At 33.4% G+C, this 24675-nt stretch overlaps 1 protein-coding gene across 3 annotated transcripts in view; it reads right to left on the reverse strand.

Moving 5' to 3' along the window:
• The window catches only part of LOC125057067, a 155634-nt gene that overhangs the window by 82060 nt on the left and 48899 nt on the right, over nt 1–24675 (reverse strand). For 2 of the 3 annotated variants that reach the window (XM_047660522.1, XM_047660521.1), the window contains exons 2-3: nt 18064–18225; nt 17203–17664 (exon numbers count right to left, since the gene is read on the reverse strand). In XM_047660522.1, coding sequence (XP_047516478.1) covers nt 17203–17664; nt 18064–18191 — 590 coding nt within the window. In that variant the 5' untranslated portion in view covers nt 18192–18225. The remainder of the gene's footprint in view (nt 1–17202; nt 17665–18063; nt 18226–24675) is intronic. The other variant, XM_047660523.1, reaches the window with a different exon arrangement.

The raw sequence follows: 24675 nt of genomic DNA on the forward strand, positions 1-24675 counted from the left end.
CTTTTTGACATCCAACACCTCTTGTCTTCAGTCACCGTTACCACGCACGCTGTAAAGCACGCGAAACGTCGGATAAATTTAAAATTATGTTAAATAGTTGTAAATTTATAATAATACATAACTTCAATCCGGTCAAAAAGTTTTTTCTTTAATTGAAATTAATTTAAATAAAAAATATTCTGCGCTCGCTATTAGGCTCGAAAAATTTATTCAAAATTTAATTTACTGTAAATATCTTAATGCAATGTAATGTAAATAAGGTCGCCATTGAACGATTTACACTAAATTTTATGTTTAACCAAATTTTTTTATTTAACGAGCCCCTACATGCATAAAACTCGTTATGGGACGAATGACAGCCTCATTCGAATAGCCCTTACCTCGTTTTGTGGAAACAATGCACAATCAATGGGATCCTGTCAATTCTCTAATCACAACCACAGACTAGCAATAAAACAATTAACCAGGCTATCGGACGGGAATGACAGCTGGTACCGACTCATGACATTCCTATGCACACATTATTCTTTTATGCGAGAACATCTGTTATTAGACGTAGATGACCATAAATTCATTAAGCATATGTATTCGAACAATTCATCTAAATATAGTGTGTTTTGCTGCAGAATATAATACATTTACCATATTTCCGTAATGGTCCGTAATTACATCATTCTACATTATTTTTTATTAAAAAGCTGTACAATTTATAATCTTATTTAAAAAGTCTATAAAGTACATTAATTATTTATAAAATCTCTGTCAAGTCACAGATAAGTATTATGTTAACTTTTAGGACTACTAAATTAAATTATTTTCAAATTTATTGTACTTTTAATTAAATTCTCTGCATCTTTTTTTTATCAATCTCGTGTCACTTTACAAAAGGTATATTTACGATTAAATCCTTTTCTAATTCATATTGAATGTTTCTTCTAATATTGTTTAAACTATAAAGCAAAAAAAACTAATTGGGGTTAAATTATGTTTATGAAAAGTAATAAAAGAACGGAAATTAAACTGAATACACCAAACGCAACAAATATTTATAAGCGATTGAATAAGAGCGGCCATGTTTTATTCGGTTTGAACCATAGCATTCCGCTTTCCGATACTGAATAATGTCTTTTGAAACTCGCTATGAACCGCTTTCCCGTGTACGATTTATTTGCTTGCATCTAGAGCTCCAAATATCCTCTTTAGATATTTGCTTTTCATTCCACTACTAATGAAATGTTTACATTTTTATAAGAAATATTTTTATACTTATTAGCGATGTGCTCCGGAACATCACTTGGCTGGAGCTGTTATGATAGACGGAAATTTAACTAAATTGCATTATATTGAATTATTTTATTTATTAACGCAGTTAAATATAAAATAATAAAACAGAAAATAAAAAAAACATTCGTCGGCCTTTTATATGCAATCCTTGATTGATTTTATTTATATCTAAACAATGAAATACAGCCTTAATAAGATTTTATAAGCACCACTTACAATTGTATTACAATAGAAATATAATACGTCCTATGACACAATCGTAACTATTATAAAATAATCGTTTCAAATTGACTCTTGCAAGGGCAAAGAACAAATACTGCATCTGTAGAGTACAGAACGTACTTACAACGGTACAAGCTTTCCATCATATCTTTGATACAAATTGCAAATAGCCGAATGTAAATGGTATAAACTGTATAATGAATATATTTGTTACACACCGCATGGAATTATCGCTCTTATTCTTATATGATACAGTCCTCTTTGGCATGACTAGTAGTAATATACTCGGGTCATTTGTTGCGAGGTCGCAAAACTAAATATCAACGGGATTTATTCTAGTGCTGCATATTGAACGTTATCAAACACAGCCAGTGGATTTGCGATTGCACTCGTAATGCAATTCGAATTCTATAAATTTTATCGATGCTATTCAAACATTAAAGCTTTTAGAATAGACATTACGATTCAAATGTTTAGTATTTACTTTTGTTCTAATGGAATTAGAATAAAATATTTCTTTAAACTACTCTTTTTGAAGACACTCTTCCTAAAGCCACAGCCAGCTTCAAAGTCAATCACTAGACGGCGAGGCAGAAATTGCACCCGTATCATCATGGCGTCCGCCGTTCCACAACTGAGCGTTTTTTAAGGCAGTTTTTGCCGCACACCACTACTATGTGGAACCAGCTGCCCACTGGTGTATTTCCGAACCGGGCTTCAAAAAAACGAACCAATTCTTAAAAGGCCGGCAACGCACTTGCCAGCCCTCAGGCATTAAGTGTCCATGATCAGTGTCACTTAACATCTGATTAACCTACTGTCCATTTCCCCCTGTACTTAAAAAAAATGTAATGTTTTTAAAACACCAAGTGGTGGACGCAGTTAATACTCGCTCGCACAATGAAGGAACGCATCTTAGGAACTTGCGTCAAACAAAAACATTTCCAAAGTAAATGTTTAGTTTTTTGTATGAAATACATAAAATGTATGTTTAAATTGCGAAACAACAGTAGACTCATCACGTTCGTTAAAAGTGAAAAGCTCGATCACGTAGTAAGGTTCAAAGTTACGCTTTCGAAACGCCAACATTGACCCATCATTACCGTTCTGAGCGATGACAATTTACATAATGACCCTAGAAGAATGGCTCAGGAAGACATCAGAGGCCTACGTTTTTCTCGCTTTTACATTAATGACTTTTTATAAGAACTTTTCTATTTAGTTCAAGTTGGATAATGTTGTATAACCAAACGTAAGACGCTGTAGATATAAATAAATTATATTTATAATTCTTTCCTTAATTCACGTCAACGTCATATTGTTACGAGCCTTGTTAATTATTTACCCTCCAATCTAAAAAAACACTTTGAAGTCTTCAATTTTCAAATTAAAAGGTGTTTTATAACCTCCTCCATAAATATTGCCAACTATTTTTATCTGTTCAATGCATATGCATATTATCTCTGTTTGTTTAAACTGATCTTTTTTTATGTTTTTGTATTGATTTTTTATGGGACAAACGGCAAACGAGCAGGCACACTTTGAATAAAGTCATTAGGCACCCGGTTTAACCCGTTACTGGTATTTTGGTGTTTATGTACTAACTGAAATTACTCTTATTTTTTTATTTCGTTATTATTTATTTCTTTATTACTGCTTAATAATATTTAAGGAGTAAGAAAGAAAATTTCTATAACAGCCACTAATTGTTTAAACGTTAGTTAACATCTTCCTTATTAAGCTATTTCATAGTTAAGCTATTTCATAGATTTTATCGCGGGCTTTGAGCGCGGCGACCGAATCAAGAAATTCCGTAACGAAATAAACCTAACACGTAGCGTAAGCGCGGCTGGTGCAAATAACAAAAAATCTGCATAAATCAAAAATAAATAAATAATTATAATTGTTGTAATTATAAGTTGATAAAAAATGCTATGCAATAGCTTTACCGCGGCATTCCCCGAGTGCCACACGTTTTTTTTATTTGTAAGATCGTAAAATTCATATATTCATAAAACGACGGGTATATCATTTCATTTTACATTGGTTAAGTATGCACAATTTAAGCGAAAGTGAAAAGCTTTCTTCAAATTATTTAAAGCAGTTGAACTTAGTCTGTAGCACTGAGATTCGTCTTATACATAATAAAAAGGTACTTATATATAGTCTATATATATAGAGAGCAAAGAGCCACGTAGATGCACAGATTAATGTAACTAAAGTTCTAAACTTTGAGTCTGTTAATGGTATCGAATCCGTTACTTTGTGTTACAAAAAGTTCGTTTATATATTCATATATGAACCTAACAATATACTCAATATTTTTTTAATACAAATAATAAAGGCAATTAAAACCCCAATTTAATCGCTGCAATCACAGAATCCATCAAACAAAGCTACGAAATCAAGTCTAAACAAGTAGCAGTCAAATGCCTTTAAGAATATCAAGTTTATTCATTAGAATGAAAAGTTAATATGTTTCACTTTCTGTGTTAACGGTGTCAAATATTCAATGGTCGTTAGTAATTCTCGGGGGATTTGTGTCATGTACTGTATTGTAACTTAGATAACAAGAAAGTGTTTAATGTTGTATTACACAATACCAATTTGTCGACGGAATAATACAAAAAGTTATCTTGCGTAACATACTCCATTTTGTTGCGTATTTAAATCCGAAAGTAGCAAAGGCACAGATTGAAGAAGCACCAAATCATTCCTGCTTTTAGTTGAAGGTTCAAGACGGAGATATAAAGCCATTGTGTACATGCGTAGATGGCCAGTCTCAATAGAAATTAAAAGTCGTATAGAAGTCGTGCCTCTTTATTGTCTCTAAGATAATCTCGTAATCCTGCTTAGCTTGGGCATAAACAAAAGACTATCGTAACACACAAATAACCAATATCTTAGTGAAAAATATCGCTACATTAGAAGAATGACTTGACGATTTAGTTTCCTTGAAATTTGTTCTTGATTTTGGAACAGCTGGCCAGTACCCAGTTATCCCAAGGGAAAAATTATCGGGATACAATCTTCATCCGCCATATTGAATTTCATCATAATGGCTCAGCGATTTAGATGTAAGTAAAGCTTCTGTATTACAAATATTATTATTATATAGAAACAAAATTCTTGTTTTTCACCTGGCATTAAACAAATATCTATTTTACTAACCTGTTATAGATACATTTATATTAAATTAATACATTTATATAGAGATATATAATATATATATATATACTTTTTTACTTTCTGTCTATGTGCACATTTCACGTTAGCTCGAACGGCGAAGGAAAACATGATAAGGAAACCGGCTTGTTTTAGACCTAAACAGTCGACGGCGTATGTCAGGCACAGGAGGCTGATCACCTACTTACCTATTACATTGACAAATGATCATGAAACAGATACAGAAATTTAATTTTTTTTAAATTAAAATTTACCTGAAAAGGTTGTAGCGCCACTGATTTATTTATTTATTTTTATATAGATGTATGTAAAAAATAATTTTTGTAAACCCTATTTTATATAAATAAATTATTTTGCAAACACACCTCTATTGTATGTACATTATACATATATACAACATTCATTGTTTTTATATTGTTATTTTTTCTCACATTGTTTTTATCGTAACTAAAGTCGTATATTTTTTAAAAATATATATTTAAGCTGTTTATTATGCGTGTAGCTTTTAGTTAATACATATTACTTTATTTGTAGACTGTTCGTACCTTTGCATTTGATGTGCAAGAGCAGTGTTTTCCATCTATAATTTGTCTATAACTGTTACCATAGCTGTTGACAAGTCTTATTGAAATCGGGCATCTTTCCTTCATAGGGATATGAAATAAAGCGATACCGCAATTACAAGGAAACATTATCGACGCATGCCACATAGTAAAAACACGGAACATACACGAATGCGTGCGGCACACTATAATCGACCGAGACATTTATTATGCAATAGTCATTCAAAATAATGCGAAGGCTTGGTAATGGACTAGGGATTCGTCACCACGTCACACTGTTTTCGAGTCACACGATCTATTCCGTAACAAAATATTTCTTCATAATAATATATGGGACCGTTTCGTATTTTAAATTTAGAATAACACGAGAGTGTCATGAACGAAGATTGTTGAGTGGGTATTGCTCATACAGCACAGAGCTTTGACGGGGTCAAGTATCATATAATGTACGTCCATTAGCCCGAAACGACATTTACATGTCACATGCAGTCTTACATCCTTTCCATAGCAAATTTGCTTTATCATTTCAGTGATGAAAAATTAAATTTTACATAATATGTTACGTTGTTAGCGATACTCATGACACAAGATAAGCCACTTATAGAATAAATCTTACCCAATTTTGAGAACACCTTAAACCAAAAATGGGCAAAACAACTAGTCCACTACACAACTTTTATCAAGAATATTAAGAGTAAAAAAAAAATATTCTATTTTTAAAAAGTTTTAATTGTGACACATTTCTCGTGTGAATTTTCAATTATATTACGTTGAGTGTGATGATAATGAATAGTATTTATCGCTCCCTCGCGCTGTTTAAGGTTTAATGTGCCTTTGGGGAAATAACGGCTCAACCTAAAATAACTTGCTGCTCCATTATAATTTCATTAGTTTACACAGATTATATTGTTCATTAATATCATATTCATCTCAACAAAAACATGATGTGCTTTAACGACGACTCATTGGTCTAGTGGTTAGTACCCCTGACTGCGAATCCTTGGGTCCCGGGTTCGATCCCCGGCTGAGACGAACATCGATGTGATGAGCATTTGGTGTTGTGCTTAGGTCTTGGGTGTTTAAATATGTATTTATATGTCTATCTATCTATAATATGTATGTATATCCGTTGCCTAGTACCCATAACACAAGCGTCACCAGCTTAGCATGGGACTAGGTCAATTGGTGTGAATTGTCTTAAAAAAAAATCTTAACCAATTAAATGTTACATACATGTATTTAAGTTTTCTCTAAAAAAGTTGCCAACGTAATAAATTTATTTTATATCACAAATGCAGATTATACCGTGTAAAAAAATTAACGAAAAGCAGAAAGTCTTTTAAAATGCAATAAATAGCAATAACACCAAATATAGATTGTCTTATCTAAATAAGACTACTTTCACAAGCAGTTACAAAATGTTCGTAAGATCTTGTTTTAGCAAATTTATTTTTTCTTTTATGAGCCGTAACACAAAGTGTTTTTATATGTCAAAAAAAAATGTCAGTTAGCTTATGGCAACATAACAACTAAGAATATATTATCCCTGATATAAAGTTACTAAAATATATAATATATGTACAGCAACTATAAATAAAATTACAAATCCAGACTAAAATGAAATACAGATCCTATATTTGAAGTGGAAGACAATACGCTTACAAATTGGATTGCAATTGCCCCAAGGATTGGCGAATTCGTAATTGGCCATTCGGCTCCAGCCAGTCACGAAACTGGTGAAAACCAGATACAACATCCCGCTGATATATAATAAATTGTGCCAACCACTTTGAGCCAGTTTCGAAACCAACTAATAAATCTTTGTCGCTGTTTATTTTGCCGAAAAGTCCTCACTAATTGGAGCATACAACAGACTACATCGTAATTATATTTAAAAACTCATTGCGACCGTAATTAAATAACGTATTACACAATATATGAGCGTAATGACCATAATATATAATGCTAAGTGCGATTTACGTTCCGTTGAAAAAGGTTTGTTCTTAATTCAAATTACCGCGCGGAAACGTCTACCTTTAGAGACCACAGATACTACATTCTAGACTGGTGATAGGGTTATTTTAGCATGGCATATGTAACATAGTATTTTCATATTAATGACGTCTGAAAACATTGAAGTATCACCGTTTGCAGTTTCTTTTGACCTATAAATAGATAATTAAGCTATTTTCTGGGTATGAAGTCTATTGACAGTAATATGGTCCACAGTTTATAAACATCCTGTTCACACCGGAAACAATTGGTGTATATTTACGTCAAATCAATCCACTTGGTACGAGTTTGATTTTCTGGCTTTGTGTTAGTCCCGTGCCATTAGGATGTTGGCTCGCTGCCAGTTACCTACGAGGTGCTATTCGTGAGCTCAACATTTAAGGAAGTGTTGAGTCCCGGAATAGAAACGTAACGGAATCACGAACTTTTTATTAAAGCATCTTGGAGTTAAGAATATAAATTAGAATATATTTCAAGAGAGAAGCAGTATTATAATGAACAAAGATCTTTGGAGAGGGTTAATACAACTTAGTAAATGACATATTTAATTCTATTTTATTTATATACAAGCTTATGCCTCTCATGGTATCTCTTAATAACATTTTTACGGGTTATAAGTATAGTTAGTTTTTTATAAACTCCGACGTACCCCCACAGACTATGTATAACAATTATATATTTAGAATAAATCTATTATTTTTGACCAATAATTGTTAAAAAAAACGATAGATATTGTTTGAATTTCGAATATCATTCCTAATGTAACACGTACCAACTATGTAATTTCGCAAAACGATATTGACCGACTAACTTTGGAGGACGACGATGTTTACACTGCGATGGTGAAAATCGCACATCAGATGAATATTAAAACGATTTACTCACAAAGCGGTTGAACATTACTAATCTTGCAACATGTAATCTAATTTCCACAATCAATATATAACAAACCATATAAATAACGTAGTTACAGTGTTGCTGCTTAAAAATATAAGAACTATGTGAAAACTTAAAGGAGTGCTTATGTTTATCTAGTTTATTGAAAGTCTTCTTTGAACATAATGGTTTGTTAATATTGACAATTGGCATTGTTAGTTTTCGCGGCAATTACTGTTTCGCGCCGACCGATGCAAACCGGTCAATTGTCATTACTCTGTGCAAGTCAACTGTCACATGACACGTGAGATATGAGGGCGTCCACGCTCTCAGTGTGTCATTCGCCGACCTACACGGACCTCTATATCTGGGCCACTGAACAAGCACACTTCTTGATTGACGTACGAAACTGCTGCGTTTAAAATTTTCACTTGAATTTTAACGAGTTAAACAAAAAATTGACGAAGTCAACTGTTTTTATTTCCCGTTTTGAACAGTAACGTTAACTTATAGATAATTAATAATACAGCTATATTGGTTAATTAAAGTATTTTGTATTCAAATGGGAAAACGCAAAACAAAAATCTAATAATAAATATTCATCTTCTTTATTATGAATATGTATTATTAAACAATAACTCTAGTTTTGAGATGTTTATTTTATTCAAAAATTTAATTAAACATATATTTATATCTTCAGCGTCTATAGTAGTGTAGCATAAGGCTATCAGCTAGCAAATAAATACGGCATTGCATTTTCCTTCACCTCGTCATTAATTATATTGTTTTAAATTCTCGATGTGTCATCTTATACCGAGAGTTAGTTTTAATGATGTTTACGCTAGTAACACAATTAACAGGAAATATATTTGAATTCAATGTAACATTACGCTTATTTTTACATTAAATTCATGCCTCAATCGGGTTTTCGGAAGTCGGTTAAAATGTATTGTCGAATATTGTGGCCGAAGAGCACGTATGGCGGGGGTTTCATTACTTCAATAAATTTAAAATAAAAAGTAAAATGTTAGAGCAAGATTGTCACTTTATTACTTTAGGTTCTCGAAAATTATTAATAAAATCTTTAAAGTGGGTGAACTGGTCTGCCACGCCGATATTTTGGGTCTATCACATGCTGCTTTCCTCACGTTCTTCTTCAATTAAATGAGCAAGTGTTAACTGCGCATATAGAAAAATCCATTGCACAACCTCAATACTACAGGCACCTCGTTTTCATTTTGTAGTTATAACTCCCAGATAGAGTACCTTTTGGTAATGCAATTGTAATGTGTAATTGCAGAATATGGAAATATCCAGCGAAGAAATAGTTGAGTAACGTAACCCAAATGTTTGAGAGTGCAAGGTCAAATTCAAACAAGAAGTGTTTAGTATAATGAGCGCATTTGAATATTTATAACTAAGATCTAGGTCCAATACGATTTTGCATATAATTATTTATGCAACAAGCGTTTTATTTAAATTAAGATTATTTAATTAGTTAATTGTTGTTTATTTTTGATTTTTATTTTAACGCATTTTTCGAAGTCTGTTTTTAAAATTTGAGATAAAATATTTACATCGGTTTTTTAAGTATTTAAAATTACGATAACAAACACCTGTTACCTCGCAGCACCAACATATTCAAAAAGAGGAACCCGACTTAATATGATTCTCGCTTATGTTATATTATATTATTACTAGCTGACCGGGCAAACGTCGTTTTGCCATGTATATCATTTATAATAAAAAATAGGGGTTGATCGTAGAGGGGTGAAAGTTAGGGGTTGTATGTAGTTTTTCATGCTGTATCATAAAAAACAGAAAAAAATAAAAAAATAAAAAATATATATTTAGGGGTACCCTTAACATTTAGGGGGATGAAAAATAGATGTTGTCCGATTCTCAGACATACCCAATAAGCACACAAAATTTCATGAGAATCGGTCGAGCCGTTTCGGAGGAATTTAACGACAAACACCGCGACACGAGAATTTTATATACATATTAGATTCTGTAGAAAAAAAAAACGCTGTAGTATACCGAAGCACACTAGTGGGGGTCAGTCGACTGTCTACCGCCGTGGCGTGCGGACGTTACTTGAGTTCTGGTATCGTACCGCTTATAAAGTGTACCTATCGGTGGTGTTTCTGAGTATTTTACAAGTGGCGACGACGGAGAATGTGAGTTTTGAAAAGACATAAGGAAACATGGTATGTAAGGAAGAAACGCGTGTGAAAGAGAAATGTAAGTTTGATTTTATATAATGTTGGACCGTGACTGAAAACTGATAAAAATCAGTCTTTTATAATGTCAACAAACGAAAAGGTTTCATAAAATAAGTACCGGCCAACCTGCCAAACGAAATAATGTGCGTTAGTAACAATGAGTCACGAGTTTGCGCCTGTGGGCTGCGCTTGTTGTTTTTATTATATTGTTCATATATTGTTCACAATTTGATAAACGCTTTTATTATATTATAAAAGGAAATAAAACAAACAAGCGCTGCTACAAGCAGGTGTTGACTGAGTGTAATAAAATGCCAAATATGTAGGTACCTACCTGATTTTGTATTTCTCTTACTAGTTCTAGTTACAGTTACAATGGTTAGATCAATATGAAAGATCGATGTTTTGTGAGGTCAATTTGAGAGACTCATGTTTTGCTATCACGGCCAATATGAAAGGTCTTGACGATTAGTAGATAGCAATGGTTAGATCAATATGAAATATCGATGTTTTATGAGGTCAATTTGAGAGACCCATGTTTTGCTATCACGGCCAATATGAAAGGTATTGACGATTAGTAGATGGCAATGGTTAGATCAATATGAAAGATCGATGTTTTGTAAGGTCAATATGACAGGCCAAAACGTTCTTAAAGTCAATAAGATAGACTAAGAGAATGGTGTTAAGGTCAATATGACAGGCCAAAACGTTCTTAAAGTCAATAAGATAGACTAAGAGAATGGTGTTAAGGTCAATATGACAGGCCAAAACGTTCTTAAAGTCAATAAGATAGACTAAGATATGGTGTTAAGGTCAATATGATAGGCCAAAACGTTCTTAAAGTCAATAAGATAGACTAAGATAATGGTGTTAAGGTCAATATGATAGGCCAAAACATTCTTAAAGTCAATAAGATAGACTAAGATAATGGCGTTAAGGTCAATATGATAGGCCAAAACGTTCTTAAAGTCAATAAGATAGACTAATTCTGAGTACATGCTTTAAATTCAATTTGATAGACTACTTTTATTAGTAAGGTTTATTAGATTAGACCGTATTTGGTTTAGTGACAATAATCATTGATATTCAGATCAGATTATTGTGCGAAGTATGCGTGATTAATGTTTCGTAAATAAAGAAGATATATTTATACGGGTATAAACCTGTAGGTGATTAAATACGGTGTCGTAATTATACAGTGATGTGTTCTGACACGAACAGATCAGAATAGATACGGTTGTGTGTTCTGAAAAGAACAGTTTCATCGTTGTCGCAAGACACGGTAATATGTCCTGACAAGGACAGTTGTTAAACGTTTTTGTCGAGAAACAAGAATAATATGTCCTGAAAAGGACAGTTGTTAAACGTTTTCGTAAGATACGATAATATTGTTCTGAAAAGAACAGTTTATTAGCGTTATCGTAAGGCCACGATATCGAAGTGTTCTGAGAAGAACACGTTCGTACGCTTCGATGGCTGCGCGCAGAAAAGGGTCAACTTTTTGGCGCGCCGAGTTTTTATCGCTAGACACATAATGTTTGGCCGCTAATATTGATTCAAGCATTAAAAAGCGAGCTTCTTTATTACTCGTTGGTGGGCTTGCATTGCAAGAGGTGTATTACAACTTGCCTGGAGCTCATGTCCATGAGAGCGATGGCGCTGACGTTTATGAAATAGCTATACAAAAAATTAAATTAATATTTTTCACCAAAACAAAGCAGATACTACGAAGGATATTATTAGACTGACTATCTAACAAGAGGAAGGGAAGAGGTTTGAAACTTTCCTTTTACGGTTGCGAACTCAAGCTGGTAACTAAATGCCAGTTTCCTGCTAAAGATGAACACTTAATAGACCAAATCGTAGAAAAGGGCCGAAGCTCAGCATTAAGGAAGAAAGGCTGGCAGCTGAAGATTCGATAACACTTCAACAAGTAATTACAATTGCTATTACGTTGAGACGGTTAACAGACAGCTTGATTCGTTTGATAAGCAAGGATCAAGTAAAACTTTTGATACGAAAATTCAGAAATTAACCGGGTATATGCAAGAAATTACGTACGGTTCGAAACTCAGTGAAAACATGTATTCGTTGCGGCAACAGCAAGCATTTACATTTGATAATAATTGGCCAGCCATAGATAAAAAATGTTAATATGTGGAATCGTTGGCCATTTTAGAGATTATTGTAAGACTAAGGTACATAAACGGAAATTACATACACGAAATGACGAATACAATAGAACAAAGAGACTGAAAATGAATAAAGGAACAAACCAAGATACCGATGAAGTGGATTATGTATTCCATATGGATGATGACACAACTAACTATCAATTGTAAAGTGGGTGAAGAATTTGTTGCTCGGTTATGCAGGGACAGCGAATTTTACTGACGAAATTATGGTACATGGATCTGATGAGTCGCAACACGATAAACCGCTTGGAAAGGTGTTACAAATACTGAAAGATAACAATGTTTTTCTTAACCACGACAATGAATCTTTAAGAAAACAAAATTGAATTTCTAGGACATCTATACTAACTGAAAAAGGAATAAAGCCATTGGACAAATACATTCAAGCAATCCAGGCTTCAAAAAAGCCATCCAACATTGAAGAGATACAGAGTTTCTTGGACTCGTTAACTACGTCAGGAAATGGATACCCAATTTGGCAACACTTACAGAACTCCTTTGGCAAATAATAAGACTTAGATTGAGTAGATCTACTTACATTAAAAAATACTGGACAGACGTTCAAGACGCTTCATTTGAGACCCTCAAGATACGACTGTCAAACTTAAAAACACTTGGCTACTACAACCTGATGGATAGAACGCAAATAATAGCAGATGCATCTCCAGTTGGTCTGGAGCGGTGCTCGTACACATTGATCGTCATGGACCTCGGATAATTGCGTTCGGCAATAAAATTCTTACTGATTGCGAGAAGAGATACTGTCAAACGGAGAAAGAAGCCCTGGCTCTGGTATGGGCAGTAGAACATTTTAGGATTCATCTACTGGGCAAAGAGTTTGAGCCCATAAGTGACCACAAGGCTTTGGAAAATATCTTCGGTAACAGATCCAAGCCGCACGCATCGAAACGATGGGTTCTGCGGCTGCAGGCTTACAAGTATAAAGTAGTCTACCGATCAGGGAAAGAGAACATCGCAGACCCTATTTCACGCCTTTGTCAATCTGCCTACCCAGTTCCATTCGACAATGAAAACTACATAAATGCAATTGTAGAATACTGCAGACCGATAGCTGTTCCACTTGTTGAAATTGAAACAGCCAGTGCAACAGACAGGGAAATAATAGCATTAAGAACTGGTGTTTTTGAAGATAAGTGGAATGAGTGTTATAAGGTAATAAAGCCCTCAGAGGGAATAAACTTATTATTCCTAAACAACTTCGTGATCGAGTTCTTGAGGCTGCTCACCAAGGACATCCTGGCTTTGTTGCCATGAAAGGTCGTCTAAGAACAAAGGTTTGGTGGCCTAAAATTGATAGGGATGCTGAAAGTCGTGTTAAAACCTGTAAAGGTTGTACGTTGGTTTCATCACCTAAACCTCATCCAACTAAAAGACGAGACCTTCCAAGTGAGCCTTGTCTTGATGTGGCGGTAAACTTTTGGGACCATTACCATCAAACGATTACCTACTTATACTAGTAGACTACTAGAGTAGGTATAAGGAGATTAAAATTATGAGGAACATTAATGCTCGATTGGGATATCCTGCAACCCTAACTTCCGATAGTGGCAATCAATTTACAAGAGACAATTTCAAAGCGTTTTGTAAGGAGTGTGGAATTGTAATTTACAATACAATACCCTATTGGCCACAGGTTAAGTAAAAAAGTTTGGTAAAAAGGATTGGAAAGAGGACCTTCTAGAAAACCTTGTAATGTACAACAGAACCCCTCATACAGTAACAGGAAAAACCCCGGCTGAACTCTTCTTTTGTAGACAGTTTCAAGATAAAATTCTAATGGCTACAGACATGGAACATAAAGTCATATATTCAGATTTTATAGACAGAGATAGGGAGAATAAAGAAAAAGGAAAGGAATATGCTGATGAAGAGAAAAGCGGCGGATAGTCATTTGGGAATTGGGGAAATCTAGACTTCAAAATATGATAAGAGAAAATAAATTGGCCCCTAATTGTGGTCCAGAGTCTCACACGGTAACAGATGTAACGGTGGAGACATTATGGTAAGAAATGATTCAACGAGCAAAGAATACCGCAGAAATATTGTCCACCTTAAGAGGGTTGAAAATGGTGAGTGGCAAATCATTAACCACCACGCAGACGACAAGGTAACGAAAATGAAGATTAATGACTTATCATCCTAAAATGTAAAAGAAACAAAATTAAAGTTAATTTTCGAATCATTTGATAAGTTTTTATTAATTTTAATAAGGAAGGGATGTAGTATACCGAAGCACACTAGTGGGGGTCAGTCGACTGTCTACCGCCGTGGCGTGCGGACGTTACTTGAGTTCTGGTATCGTACCGCTTATAAAGTGTACCTATCGGTGGTGTTTCTGAGTATTTTACAAACGCTTTCCTACTTAAGACTCGATTCTGTTATGAAATCGTCGTTTGCTTTAAGAATATACCTACATACACCAAGTACTACGTCCTGTCAATTGTTTTTAAAAATATAGTAATGTAACTTTCGAATTCAGTATTTTTATTCATTCATTGCATACAATGTATTTCACTACAATATTAGTTTAATAAATTCTAAAGAAACTGGTTACTTTTCAATAAACCAGATCCGACGCCATGCACTATTACCAAAACCAGTTTTTTAACTTCCTATTGAAGTTCATTAAGGAATTTTCTTATTTACGCTTTCTTAAATCAATGTTTGTCATTGGGATATTAAACAAATCATTAAGATAACGTTCTAAATAAATTAAAAAATCTATTCTGTATATTATGGGCTAATTCATTCCATATCATATGGAACAACGTGGTTGCTTCAAGCATCTTGTAAAACAATATATTAGGTCAATCAAGAGTGGCGAAGTTTCTTGCCGGTTCTCCACAGTTTTATGTCCTTGAGAACTGGCTATTTATATGTCAATTGTCCGTAATAAGTCTACAAAAGGCGAACTTCAAGAAAAAATTTTTTTTCGTCTAGCTATTATGCAAATAATAAAGCAGTTACAAACATATATTCCTATATAACACGTTCAGTTGCAACTGGGTTATTATTAATAAATTTACATTACAAGTATGTACATTCTACAAATGTATACATAAATACTTGTAACATCTTCAATTACTCAACTAATTCTAGCCTTACATTATTGTAATTTATTAGGAAACATTTAGCCTTGTATCGTAAATGTGTAGACAATGGACAAACAAGGCCAAAATAACTGGTTACCATTACCAAGTAACCGTAGCATTTTAATAGTCTACAAAAAGAAACGTTAACTTAAACTTTCACCTATTGGTGCGTTATTCGCTTCGCTGATAATCGAAACATTCAAAAATATTCGATGTTATTTAGTTATTTTACAGAGGCACACTAACGAAACACATACAGACACAGAACACACGACATATAAAAAACACAATGCATGCATTAATGACAAGTGTGCATTTAAAAAAAAATTACAATTATAACAAAAAATATTATACAATAAAAACAAACGATTATTAAATCAAATTTGCAATTTAATCATAATAATTCAATTGTTATTGGTGACGGAACAATGGCTGCAGAATCTTACGCCTAAGATATGGAGACTATCATAAAAAGGACATTGGGAGATTTGTGTATGAACAAATGGTCGACGTCACTCAAGTAACCGCGCTCGCCCCATATATCTGAGGCATGTGAGCTTCTGAATGATGCTGGCTGAATTAGCGAGTGAAAGCTAGCCAAATGGACACCTGCTTTTTACTTGCAAAGGAGTGTATATTTATATAACTGATCACACGTAAACACCATATGTATTTGATATGACGGCTTTCCCCCTTAACATAAATACATAAATCATAGTAGCATATTACTAAAATGTTAAAGTAAATAATTATCGTAACTTTTATCTAGAATGCGTTACGACTTGCATACGAAACACATTGCATACCTACCATTACGAAATAGATGAATTGCAAAATTAATATGCGACGTAAGAAGTAATCAAGTGTGAAGTAAACGAATTATAGCATAAAACTTGATAATACTAAAGCGTTACATTACAACGAAAAAGCTGCGAAAGATCTCAAAGAGTAACTGTATTGAACACAATATAACTATGGGTGGTCGCGGTTCGATGAAGATACATTTATGTATCATACAATAATGCTACTCTTAATGATACCTATATTATTGTTGAGGGTGGTAAATTGACAAGTCGTTTGAGGCACGTATCAATGGTTACACTTTTATATGAAGGATCACGGAATGTAGTACGCGATTTCGTATCTTTTTTGTACCCTAAGCATTTTACAAAATCTTTTTGAAACATATTCGCGAATATTTTGTACCGTAGGTGTGTTTACGACATTGCTTTCACCGAATCAGCATGTTATAATCATGCTGCATGCTATCTTAATCGTTTTTGTTATTCTATTGTTAAACGTTTCATGTCTAAACAAAGGCCGAATAATTCCCGCGGGAGTTATGCGGAAGAAGGTTCGTTATAGAATATTTCTAGCTTCATCTACTTTGGTTACGGTGAGAGAGAAACCAGTTAACGTGGAACCGATCAGTTCAGTTCAGATACTTTCACATTAGTACTAAGTTACGATTAGACGGTTATAAGTTCTCTAATGATCAGTTATTATTTCTAAGAGCTACGCTTACCTTAGTGGAACTGGTTGAAAAGGGAACCGATGTGCTGGTGGGTGTGGGGCAATGATGGGTGCCGGTACCGGCGGTACGGGCACAGGACACACTGGGTGTACGGGAGGCAGCGTGCTGTATGGAGGTGGGGGCAGGGTCTCCTCTGGGGCCCGCGGAGCCCTGCTCCGGCGAGCACGCCGCCGTCGTGGCTCCTCAGTCTGGCACTCGGCACTGACGACATTCCTCTCGGCTTCCGTTTGCACGGCACTGTTTACATTTAATGGCGAAACTTGCACTATGTTCACATGACTGGGCTCGCCCGGTACGCGCACTGACACTGAGTCGGATTTTCGCAACGGAGCGGGCGCCGGCACTGGCAGCCGCATCTCTGGTAATATTGACAACGACGCGCGCGCATGACGACCGCCGTTCGGCGACTGGCATGCCTCGTCCCCCGCGATAAACCACACGCGCATAGGGCTGCTAAAAAAAATACATGAAATAAAAGATTAACATAACAAAGAAATATAGCAGAGTCCAAAATTTAATATAAGTTATGGCTTTACACGAGGCTTATTCATGATCCTTATCCTTTCTAAAATTAAGTTTAAAAAAAAATTAAACAACATGTTTTCATGTCATGGCAGAATTTAAAAGCTGAAATAAATTTTAAATTGTTCTGCTCTAAAACGATATTCGAAAATTATTATGTATTCCAGTTCATAGACTTGTGATGTATAATAGTAATAGTTGGCGAACCCCTCAGGGGTGTTAGGTAAAAAAGGTGTTGACACTGTTAATTTTAATGTCACAAGTGTAAAAAATAATAAAACATCTCAATTTCTATTCGAAGCTCGTAATATATTTAATCATATTTTATACCTTTGACAGCCCTGAATTCCAGAGAGAGCGCCATCGGTTCGTGATCGCGCAAGAGGCGGAGAACGACAATCGTAGGGCTGCCACAGCAGAGAGGAAAGCGCCTCGGCGGCAGACAGCGGCGCGCTCATCTCGCCATGGCCGCTGCCCACACGCCGCTTCTACCTGCGCAGACAAAGAAAACATAACAACCAATATTATCAAAGAACTTGACGTGTAATCCGAGATTGTTTTGCACGTGATAGAAGTCTTGACTGAACAACAGTTAATACTACTAAAATCACAACTTACTAGATATACCAAAAATTATATAAAATAAACTAAAATAATTAAGTTTCAAATACAAAATAATAATATTATATAGGACGACGTAGATGTTTCCAACCGGGATTCTATATTTTTACAATATTATTATTCGTACTAGCCTTTTACTTTGATATCGACTTGAAAATTTATTTCAGCACATTTAAGGTACCCAGTTCGTACAGGCTTTAGGGTTTCAACTCAGGCGTGATAAAAGGACAAAGATGCATTTTCGAATGGTTTCGTTTTTGGCCGTTTAGCCACAAAAACAGGATAATTGTTATGCAATAGTCAATTGTCATGAAATAAATCATTCCACTTGCACAGTTTAAACTAAAGTACATCTCTTTTTAATACAGCTACAACGTAATTTGAAAGAAAGAGACGGAGTGGTTTAGTTTTTGTTTAGGTTGCTGTGTTGAGGAGATTTTGAACTATTACTAGATCAAATTAAACAATAGATAGAGCAAAGTTTGTATGCAGTTGAAATTCCGAAAACAGATTAGTGTTTTGCAACGTAATTGGCTGCGGTTAACTAATGGTGGAAGTTGGAATACATCAATGTCTGTTATCCAAGTCCGGTTACCTAATAGCTTTGTTGTTGAAAGACAAAAAGTTTGACAATATTGGTTAGTTGGTGTTTGTATCTTAATACTACAAGCAGTGGCGTAACAATAGGGTGGCAGGGCTAACAAAACGCCACGGGCCCCCGATCCAAGAGGGCCCCTGCCCAATAGATATTATGTTCTATGGATGAATGTGAAGTCACCAATACGCATTGGGCTAGCGTGGGGACTACAGACCATTCCCTCTCGCCTAAGAGAGGAGACCATTAGTGGGACATATACAACGTGTGATTGAGTACGCTGAAAATCTCAAAGTTTATTAAAATTAAACTGAGTACAACGTGACGATTTTTACTGTTAGGGCCCCATCAAAACAATTTTCCACGGGCCCCATATGGTATAGTTACGCCACTGACTACAAGTTAGAAGCCGTTTTAACTAGTTATGTTTAGGTATTAAAATGTGATACTTTATTGATAAGACTACAGACTTAGAAGACAGTTGAAAGTATAGTTTATATACTTTGTTTTTTTTTTTAAATTTATGTTATTATTAATAATGATATGTCATGTGGAATGGTGTAATGGTTGCAGCTCTTTACAAACGTTGTATAAAAAAAATGGGGATTAAAAAGAGTGGCGGAGAGTTTATTGCCAGTTCTTCTCTTCCGTTCTACGCCCTTGATTTGAGAACTGGCTGTAAATGTAAAATTAGAAGCATTAATATGTATTTCTTTACTGACGAGTCATAAGTGTACATTATGTTACCTATATGATTAAATGATTTTTTTACTTTACTTTTAGTCAGTATTTATTTTATGATATCTAACCTAAAATCGTTTACTAAAGTGTTTGTGGAGGAAGGATGTTGTGCACTTCCTCCAACCTATTGGGAGGATCCTCGAAGGCCCTAGTGTCGAGAAGTTGCACATATCATTAGCGGCCGAAATAACTTCGTTATAACCTTTCAGGAAATGACATCATCGCCGTGATTGTAGCTGTAGAATGTAGATGTCGCTACATGTCCTTTTATTACACTTTAAACTCCGAATGTTTATATAAATATTGCCAACGCGCGGCTCTCTGATCAATCAATTCTAAACCACTAATAAAATTGCAGCCATCTCTAACCATGCTATAAAAAAATGTCGAACTATGTAATTAAGTTGCGTTAACATAAAGCACTGTTTATGGTTATTACTTCAATCAAGAACTGAAACAGTAAAAACTGTATCACTCATGTATTCGACCTTATTTATTCTTGGTTCTATGAGCTACAATGAGCTTGGAGTAAGCCGAGAATTCGCGCTTGTGATGTACCTACTTAATAAAATTGTTCGGTAGTACATAGTGCCTGATGGGTACCTCAAATGGCGACATTGACCACCGTTACTTCATGTGCCGACAGCTAGGACTAACGACCTTCTGAAACGGGCACATAATTATGATTTGGATACACCAAATTTATATAAATTAGTTAACGAATTACATACGTTAACAGACTTTTTTATTGTACGTTGAGTAAACTGACAAAAGTTGTATTACTTTTAAGTGCCTATTGTAGTTAATTTTTTTATTATATAATTTTATTTTTCCTAATTAATTTCTCATGTTGGATATTTGTTTCAAATGAATTCTTCTTGATTTAGGGACCTGTTAGGACAGGATTTTTATGAATAAAAGAAATAAATAAAAATATCTATTTATTTTTGGTAATAAATTGCCTAAAAACATACAGCTTTTGTAAGAAAGGGCTAACGATTGTTTTATTTTTGTATTATCAACGCAATCTTTGTGACAACGACTGTATCAGACGTGAGGTCAGCTTTAGAATCAGATAATAAAAGAAAGTCCAATGGGCTTCAAAAGGCGAACCGTACTCGACGTGACGCATATTCACTTGTAAGACAAGTGTTAGGGCTAGTTGATCTGGTTCTTAGGGTAGGAAATTAAACACTCCAATGATGACTTGATTTACTATATTTCACACACTGACCCTACGTAAAATGTATAAACACCAACTTGAACAAAGGAATTGCCTGTGCGCATGTGCTACAAGCTGTTTTATCCTTTAGTCCCCACTCTGACTCGACCTTCCCACTTCGGGCAGTTATTCGAGTCAATTCGTAACAATTCGTAAATAACCGAACGAGTCAAATGAGTAATTATTGCACATGCGCACTTGTAGCAAAAGAATATGTTTCATAAATTATTTAGAATATTATTAAATAAATAATAAAAGCTAACAGTCGGCCTTTCCTGACAATGTTTGCGTCTCGCAAAAAAAAGAAAAATAAAAACAATGCTTTGTAAATTACAACTCAAAACAGAAACAAAATTAATTCTATGTATCTTTTAACTTTCATTCTTGAATTACATCTCTTTAGTTAAATTGAACCTAAATTTAATTTATGTTTATTTATAATGGAATAAAAGATACAGGTATCACCTATTTCACGTCATTAAATATGTATCGGTAGAAATCCCTATTCATCGGCAAAGAAGACATGGGGTGTAGGCCGAGAGAAAAAGCCGGCGTAAAAAACTCTCGGTACTCTTTTAAAATATCAAGTCATCAATAATTAACAATAGTCTTATCATATCATATCTACTGTGACCTCTTCATATTCACAATAGTCTACTGTGACCTCTTTACATTCACAATAGTCTTACATAATATCTAAAATCTACTGTGACCTCTTCACATTCACAATAGTCTTATTACTTATATATCCAATCTACTGTGACCTCTTTACATTCACAATAGTCGGACACATCCAAATCTACTGTGACCTCTTTACATTCACAATAGTCTTACATACATACATAACTAAATCTTTTGAGATCTTTTTATGTTCACAATATAGTTTACATGACTAAATCTTTTGAGATCTCTTTATATTTACAATATATTTTACATTAAAGTTCACATCACTAAATGCATTGTGGTCTCTTTAAATTCACCATAAAGTTTACATAACTGAATCTGTTTTGTGATCTCTTTTTATTCACAATAAAGTTTACATAAATAAATCGTTTTTATCTCTTTACATTTAAAATAAAGTTAACATAACTAAATGCATTGTGATCTTTTTAAATTCACAATAAAGTTTACATAAGTAAATCTGTTTTATCTCTTTGCATTTAAAATAAAATTTATATTACTAAATGTATTATGATCTCTTTATATTCACAATAAAGTTTACATAACTAAATGCATTGTGATCTCATTAAATTCACAATAAAGTTTACATAAGTAAATCTGTTTTATCTATTTACATTTAAAATAAAGTTTACGTAACTAAATGTATTGTGATCTCATTAAATTCACAATAAAGTTTACATAAGTAAATCAGTTTTATCTCTTTACATTTAAAATAAAGTATACATAACTAAATGCATTGTGATCTCATTAAATTCACAATAAAGTTTACATAAGTAAATCTGTTTTATCTCTTTACATTTAAAATAAAGTTTACGTAACTAAATGTATTGTGATCTCATTAAATTCACAATAAAGTTTACATAAGTAAATCTGTTTTATCTCTTTACATTTAAAATAAAGTTTACGTAACTAAATGTATTGTGATCTTTTTATGCATTGTGATCTTTAAAATTCACAATAAAGTTAACATAACTAAATCTGTTTTATATCTTTATATTTAAAATAAAGTTAACATAACTAAATGCATTGTGATCTCTTAATATTCACAATAAAGTTTATATGACTAAATCTATTGTGATCTCTTTATATTTACAATAAAGTTTACATTACTATATATATTGTGATCTCTTAATATTCACAATAAAGTTTATATAACTATATCTATTGTGATCTCTTAATATTCACAATAAAGTTTATATAACTATATCTATTGTGATATTTTTATTTTCAAAATAAAGTTTACATAACTAAATGCATTGTGATATTAGATTTAGTTATGTAAACTACCCATATTCACAATAAAGTTTATATAACTATATCTATTGTGATCTCTTAATATTAACAATATAGTTTACATAACTAAATCCTTTGAGATATCTTTATATTCACAATAAAGTCCTACATAACTGAAACTACTGTGATCTTTTAAGATCACAATAAAGTTTTACCAAACTAAGTCCATTATGATCTCTTTATATTCACAATAGTGAATTTATCATGTGAAATTGATATTCGTATATGTTTTAATTGTACTTTATAATTTATATATTTTTTGTAAAACTTATGTTTACATTAATTGTCACACATTTAAGATGTAAGATTTTGTAAAATAATTAGTAGATTTAGTACTGTGTGTGATGTCGTAAGCTTATTAACTAAATAAATAAATAAATATTCTAGTCTATGTCAATTATACGAATAAATAGTGCGTAAGTACAAGGTACACATGTCAAAAGTGAAACTTCTTTGTAGATTAATTATTGAGTAATTAAGCTGACCAAATGCCATAATTTAATTTTCCCAGTCTTTCTATATTATTAAATGATACCAAGGCTAATTAAAAACCAGAGCTAAAATTAGTTAAATTAGTTCAATAATATAAGAAATTACTATCATAATTGCTAACTAATGTCCACATTTTGTAAAATAGCCAACTGGGTCTTAGCAAAAGGTCCAAACCAACAAACAAAAAAAATGGTAATTTTTTTTTTTCCCATAATAAAATAATAATGATATTGATATGTATTAAAAACACCATCGGTGTTCAAGTCTCAATCGCTCTCTCCCTCTTTTCTTTGACAAAAACGCTGCATATTTTCGTGCAGACTTCAGAAAAAATACTTATCGAAAGCACAACAAATACTTGAACTATTACTACTACAACCCTTCTTTAGAGTATTATTTTTCATCAACATATTTCAACGCACTCAAAACTTACTTATTATATTAAGCTATCACTTTTATTAGGATACTATCACTTCTGGAGATGAATTAAATGTGAAATTACTTTATCAAATAATTTGACATTACTTTGTCAAATACAACCTCATTGGTAACCGATCAAGATGATACAATAATTTTCTTACATTATTAAATTTCATTACAACATTTAATCAATTCTGTTTTAAGATATTTTATCATCAGACATAATGAAAGTATTTCATATCCATTATTAAGACCAATAACAAAAATAAAATAAAAAAAAACTAACCAAGTATTGATTGGTTTGTAGGGAATACATAATATGTTAAAAGGTCATATGTAATTTTGAATTTCTAAGCACATAGCCACAGTACACAAAAAGAACAACAGCCTTAGCAAGCAAGTTAAATTGTCGACATGACGTGACATCGAAGTTTCAGATTTGTTAATGAAATTGAGACTTATGTCTGTTTGATGCTGTATCAAAAAGCAACCCTTTGTAATATACCCAAAGTGAATTACCGCAAAAGAAATGTCATGAAAGACTAGGCTCTGCAGTATGTTAACATTCAGCAGAGTCTTACTCATTTGAAGTAAATCAAACTTCTTTATCAGCAATGCCAACTTTGAATGCTCCCATTTAACATGGTGCATGTAAAATTGACTACGGGAGGATTACTAATTCCTCCTTAAAACCTAAACTTGCGAATGCTTGCTTCTTATATATTTTAAATCTCTAAGCAGCAAAAAAAAAATATAATAATATTAATACCTCATAATATTCAGTCTTACTGTGTCGTTGTCCTATAGAGTCATCTTACCAGGTCATCTTTTTCATCTTTGCTACCCTTGCTCTCACTTAAAACCAGAAATACCATCA

The sequence above is a fragment of the Pieris napi genome, chromosome 16, assembly GCF_905475465.1.
Source record: "Pieris napi chromosome 16, ilPieNapi1.2, whole genome shotgun sequence".
In the NCBI taxonomy this organism is placed as follows: domain Eukaryota; kingdom Metazoa; phylum Arthropoda; class Insecta; order Lepidoptera; family Pieridae; genus Pieris; species Pieris napi.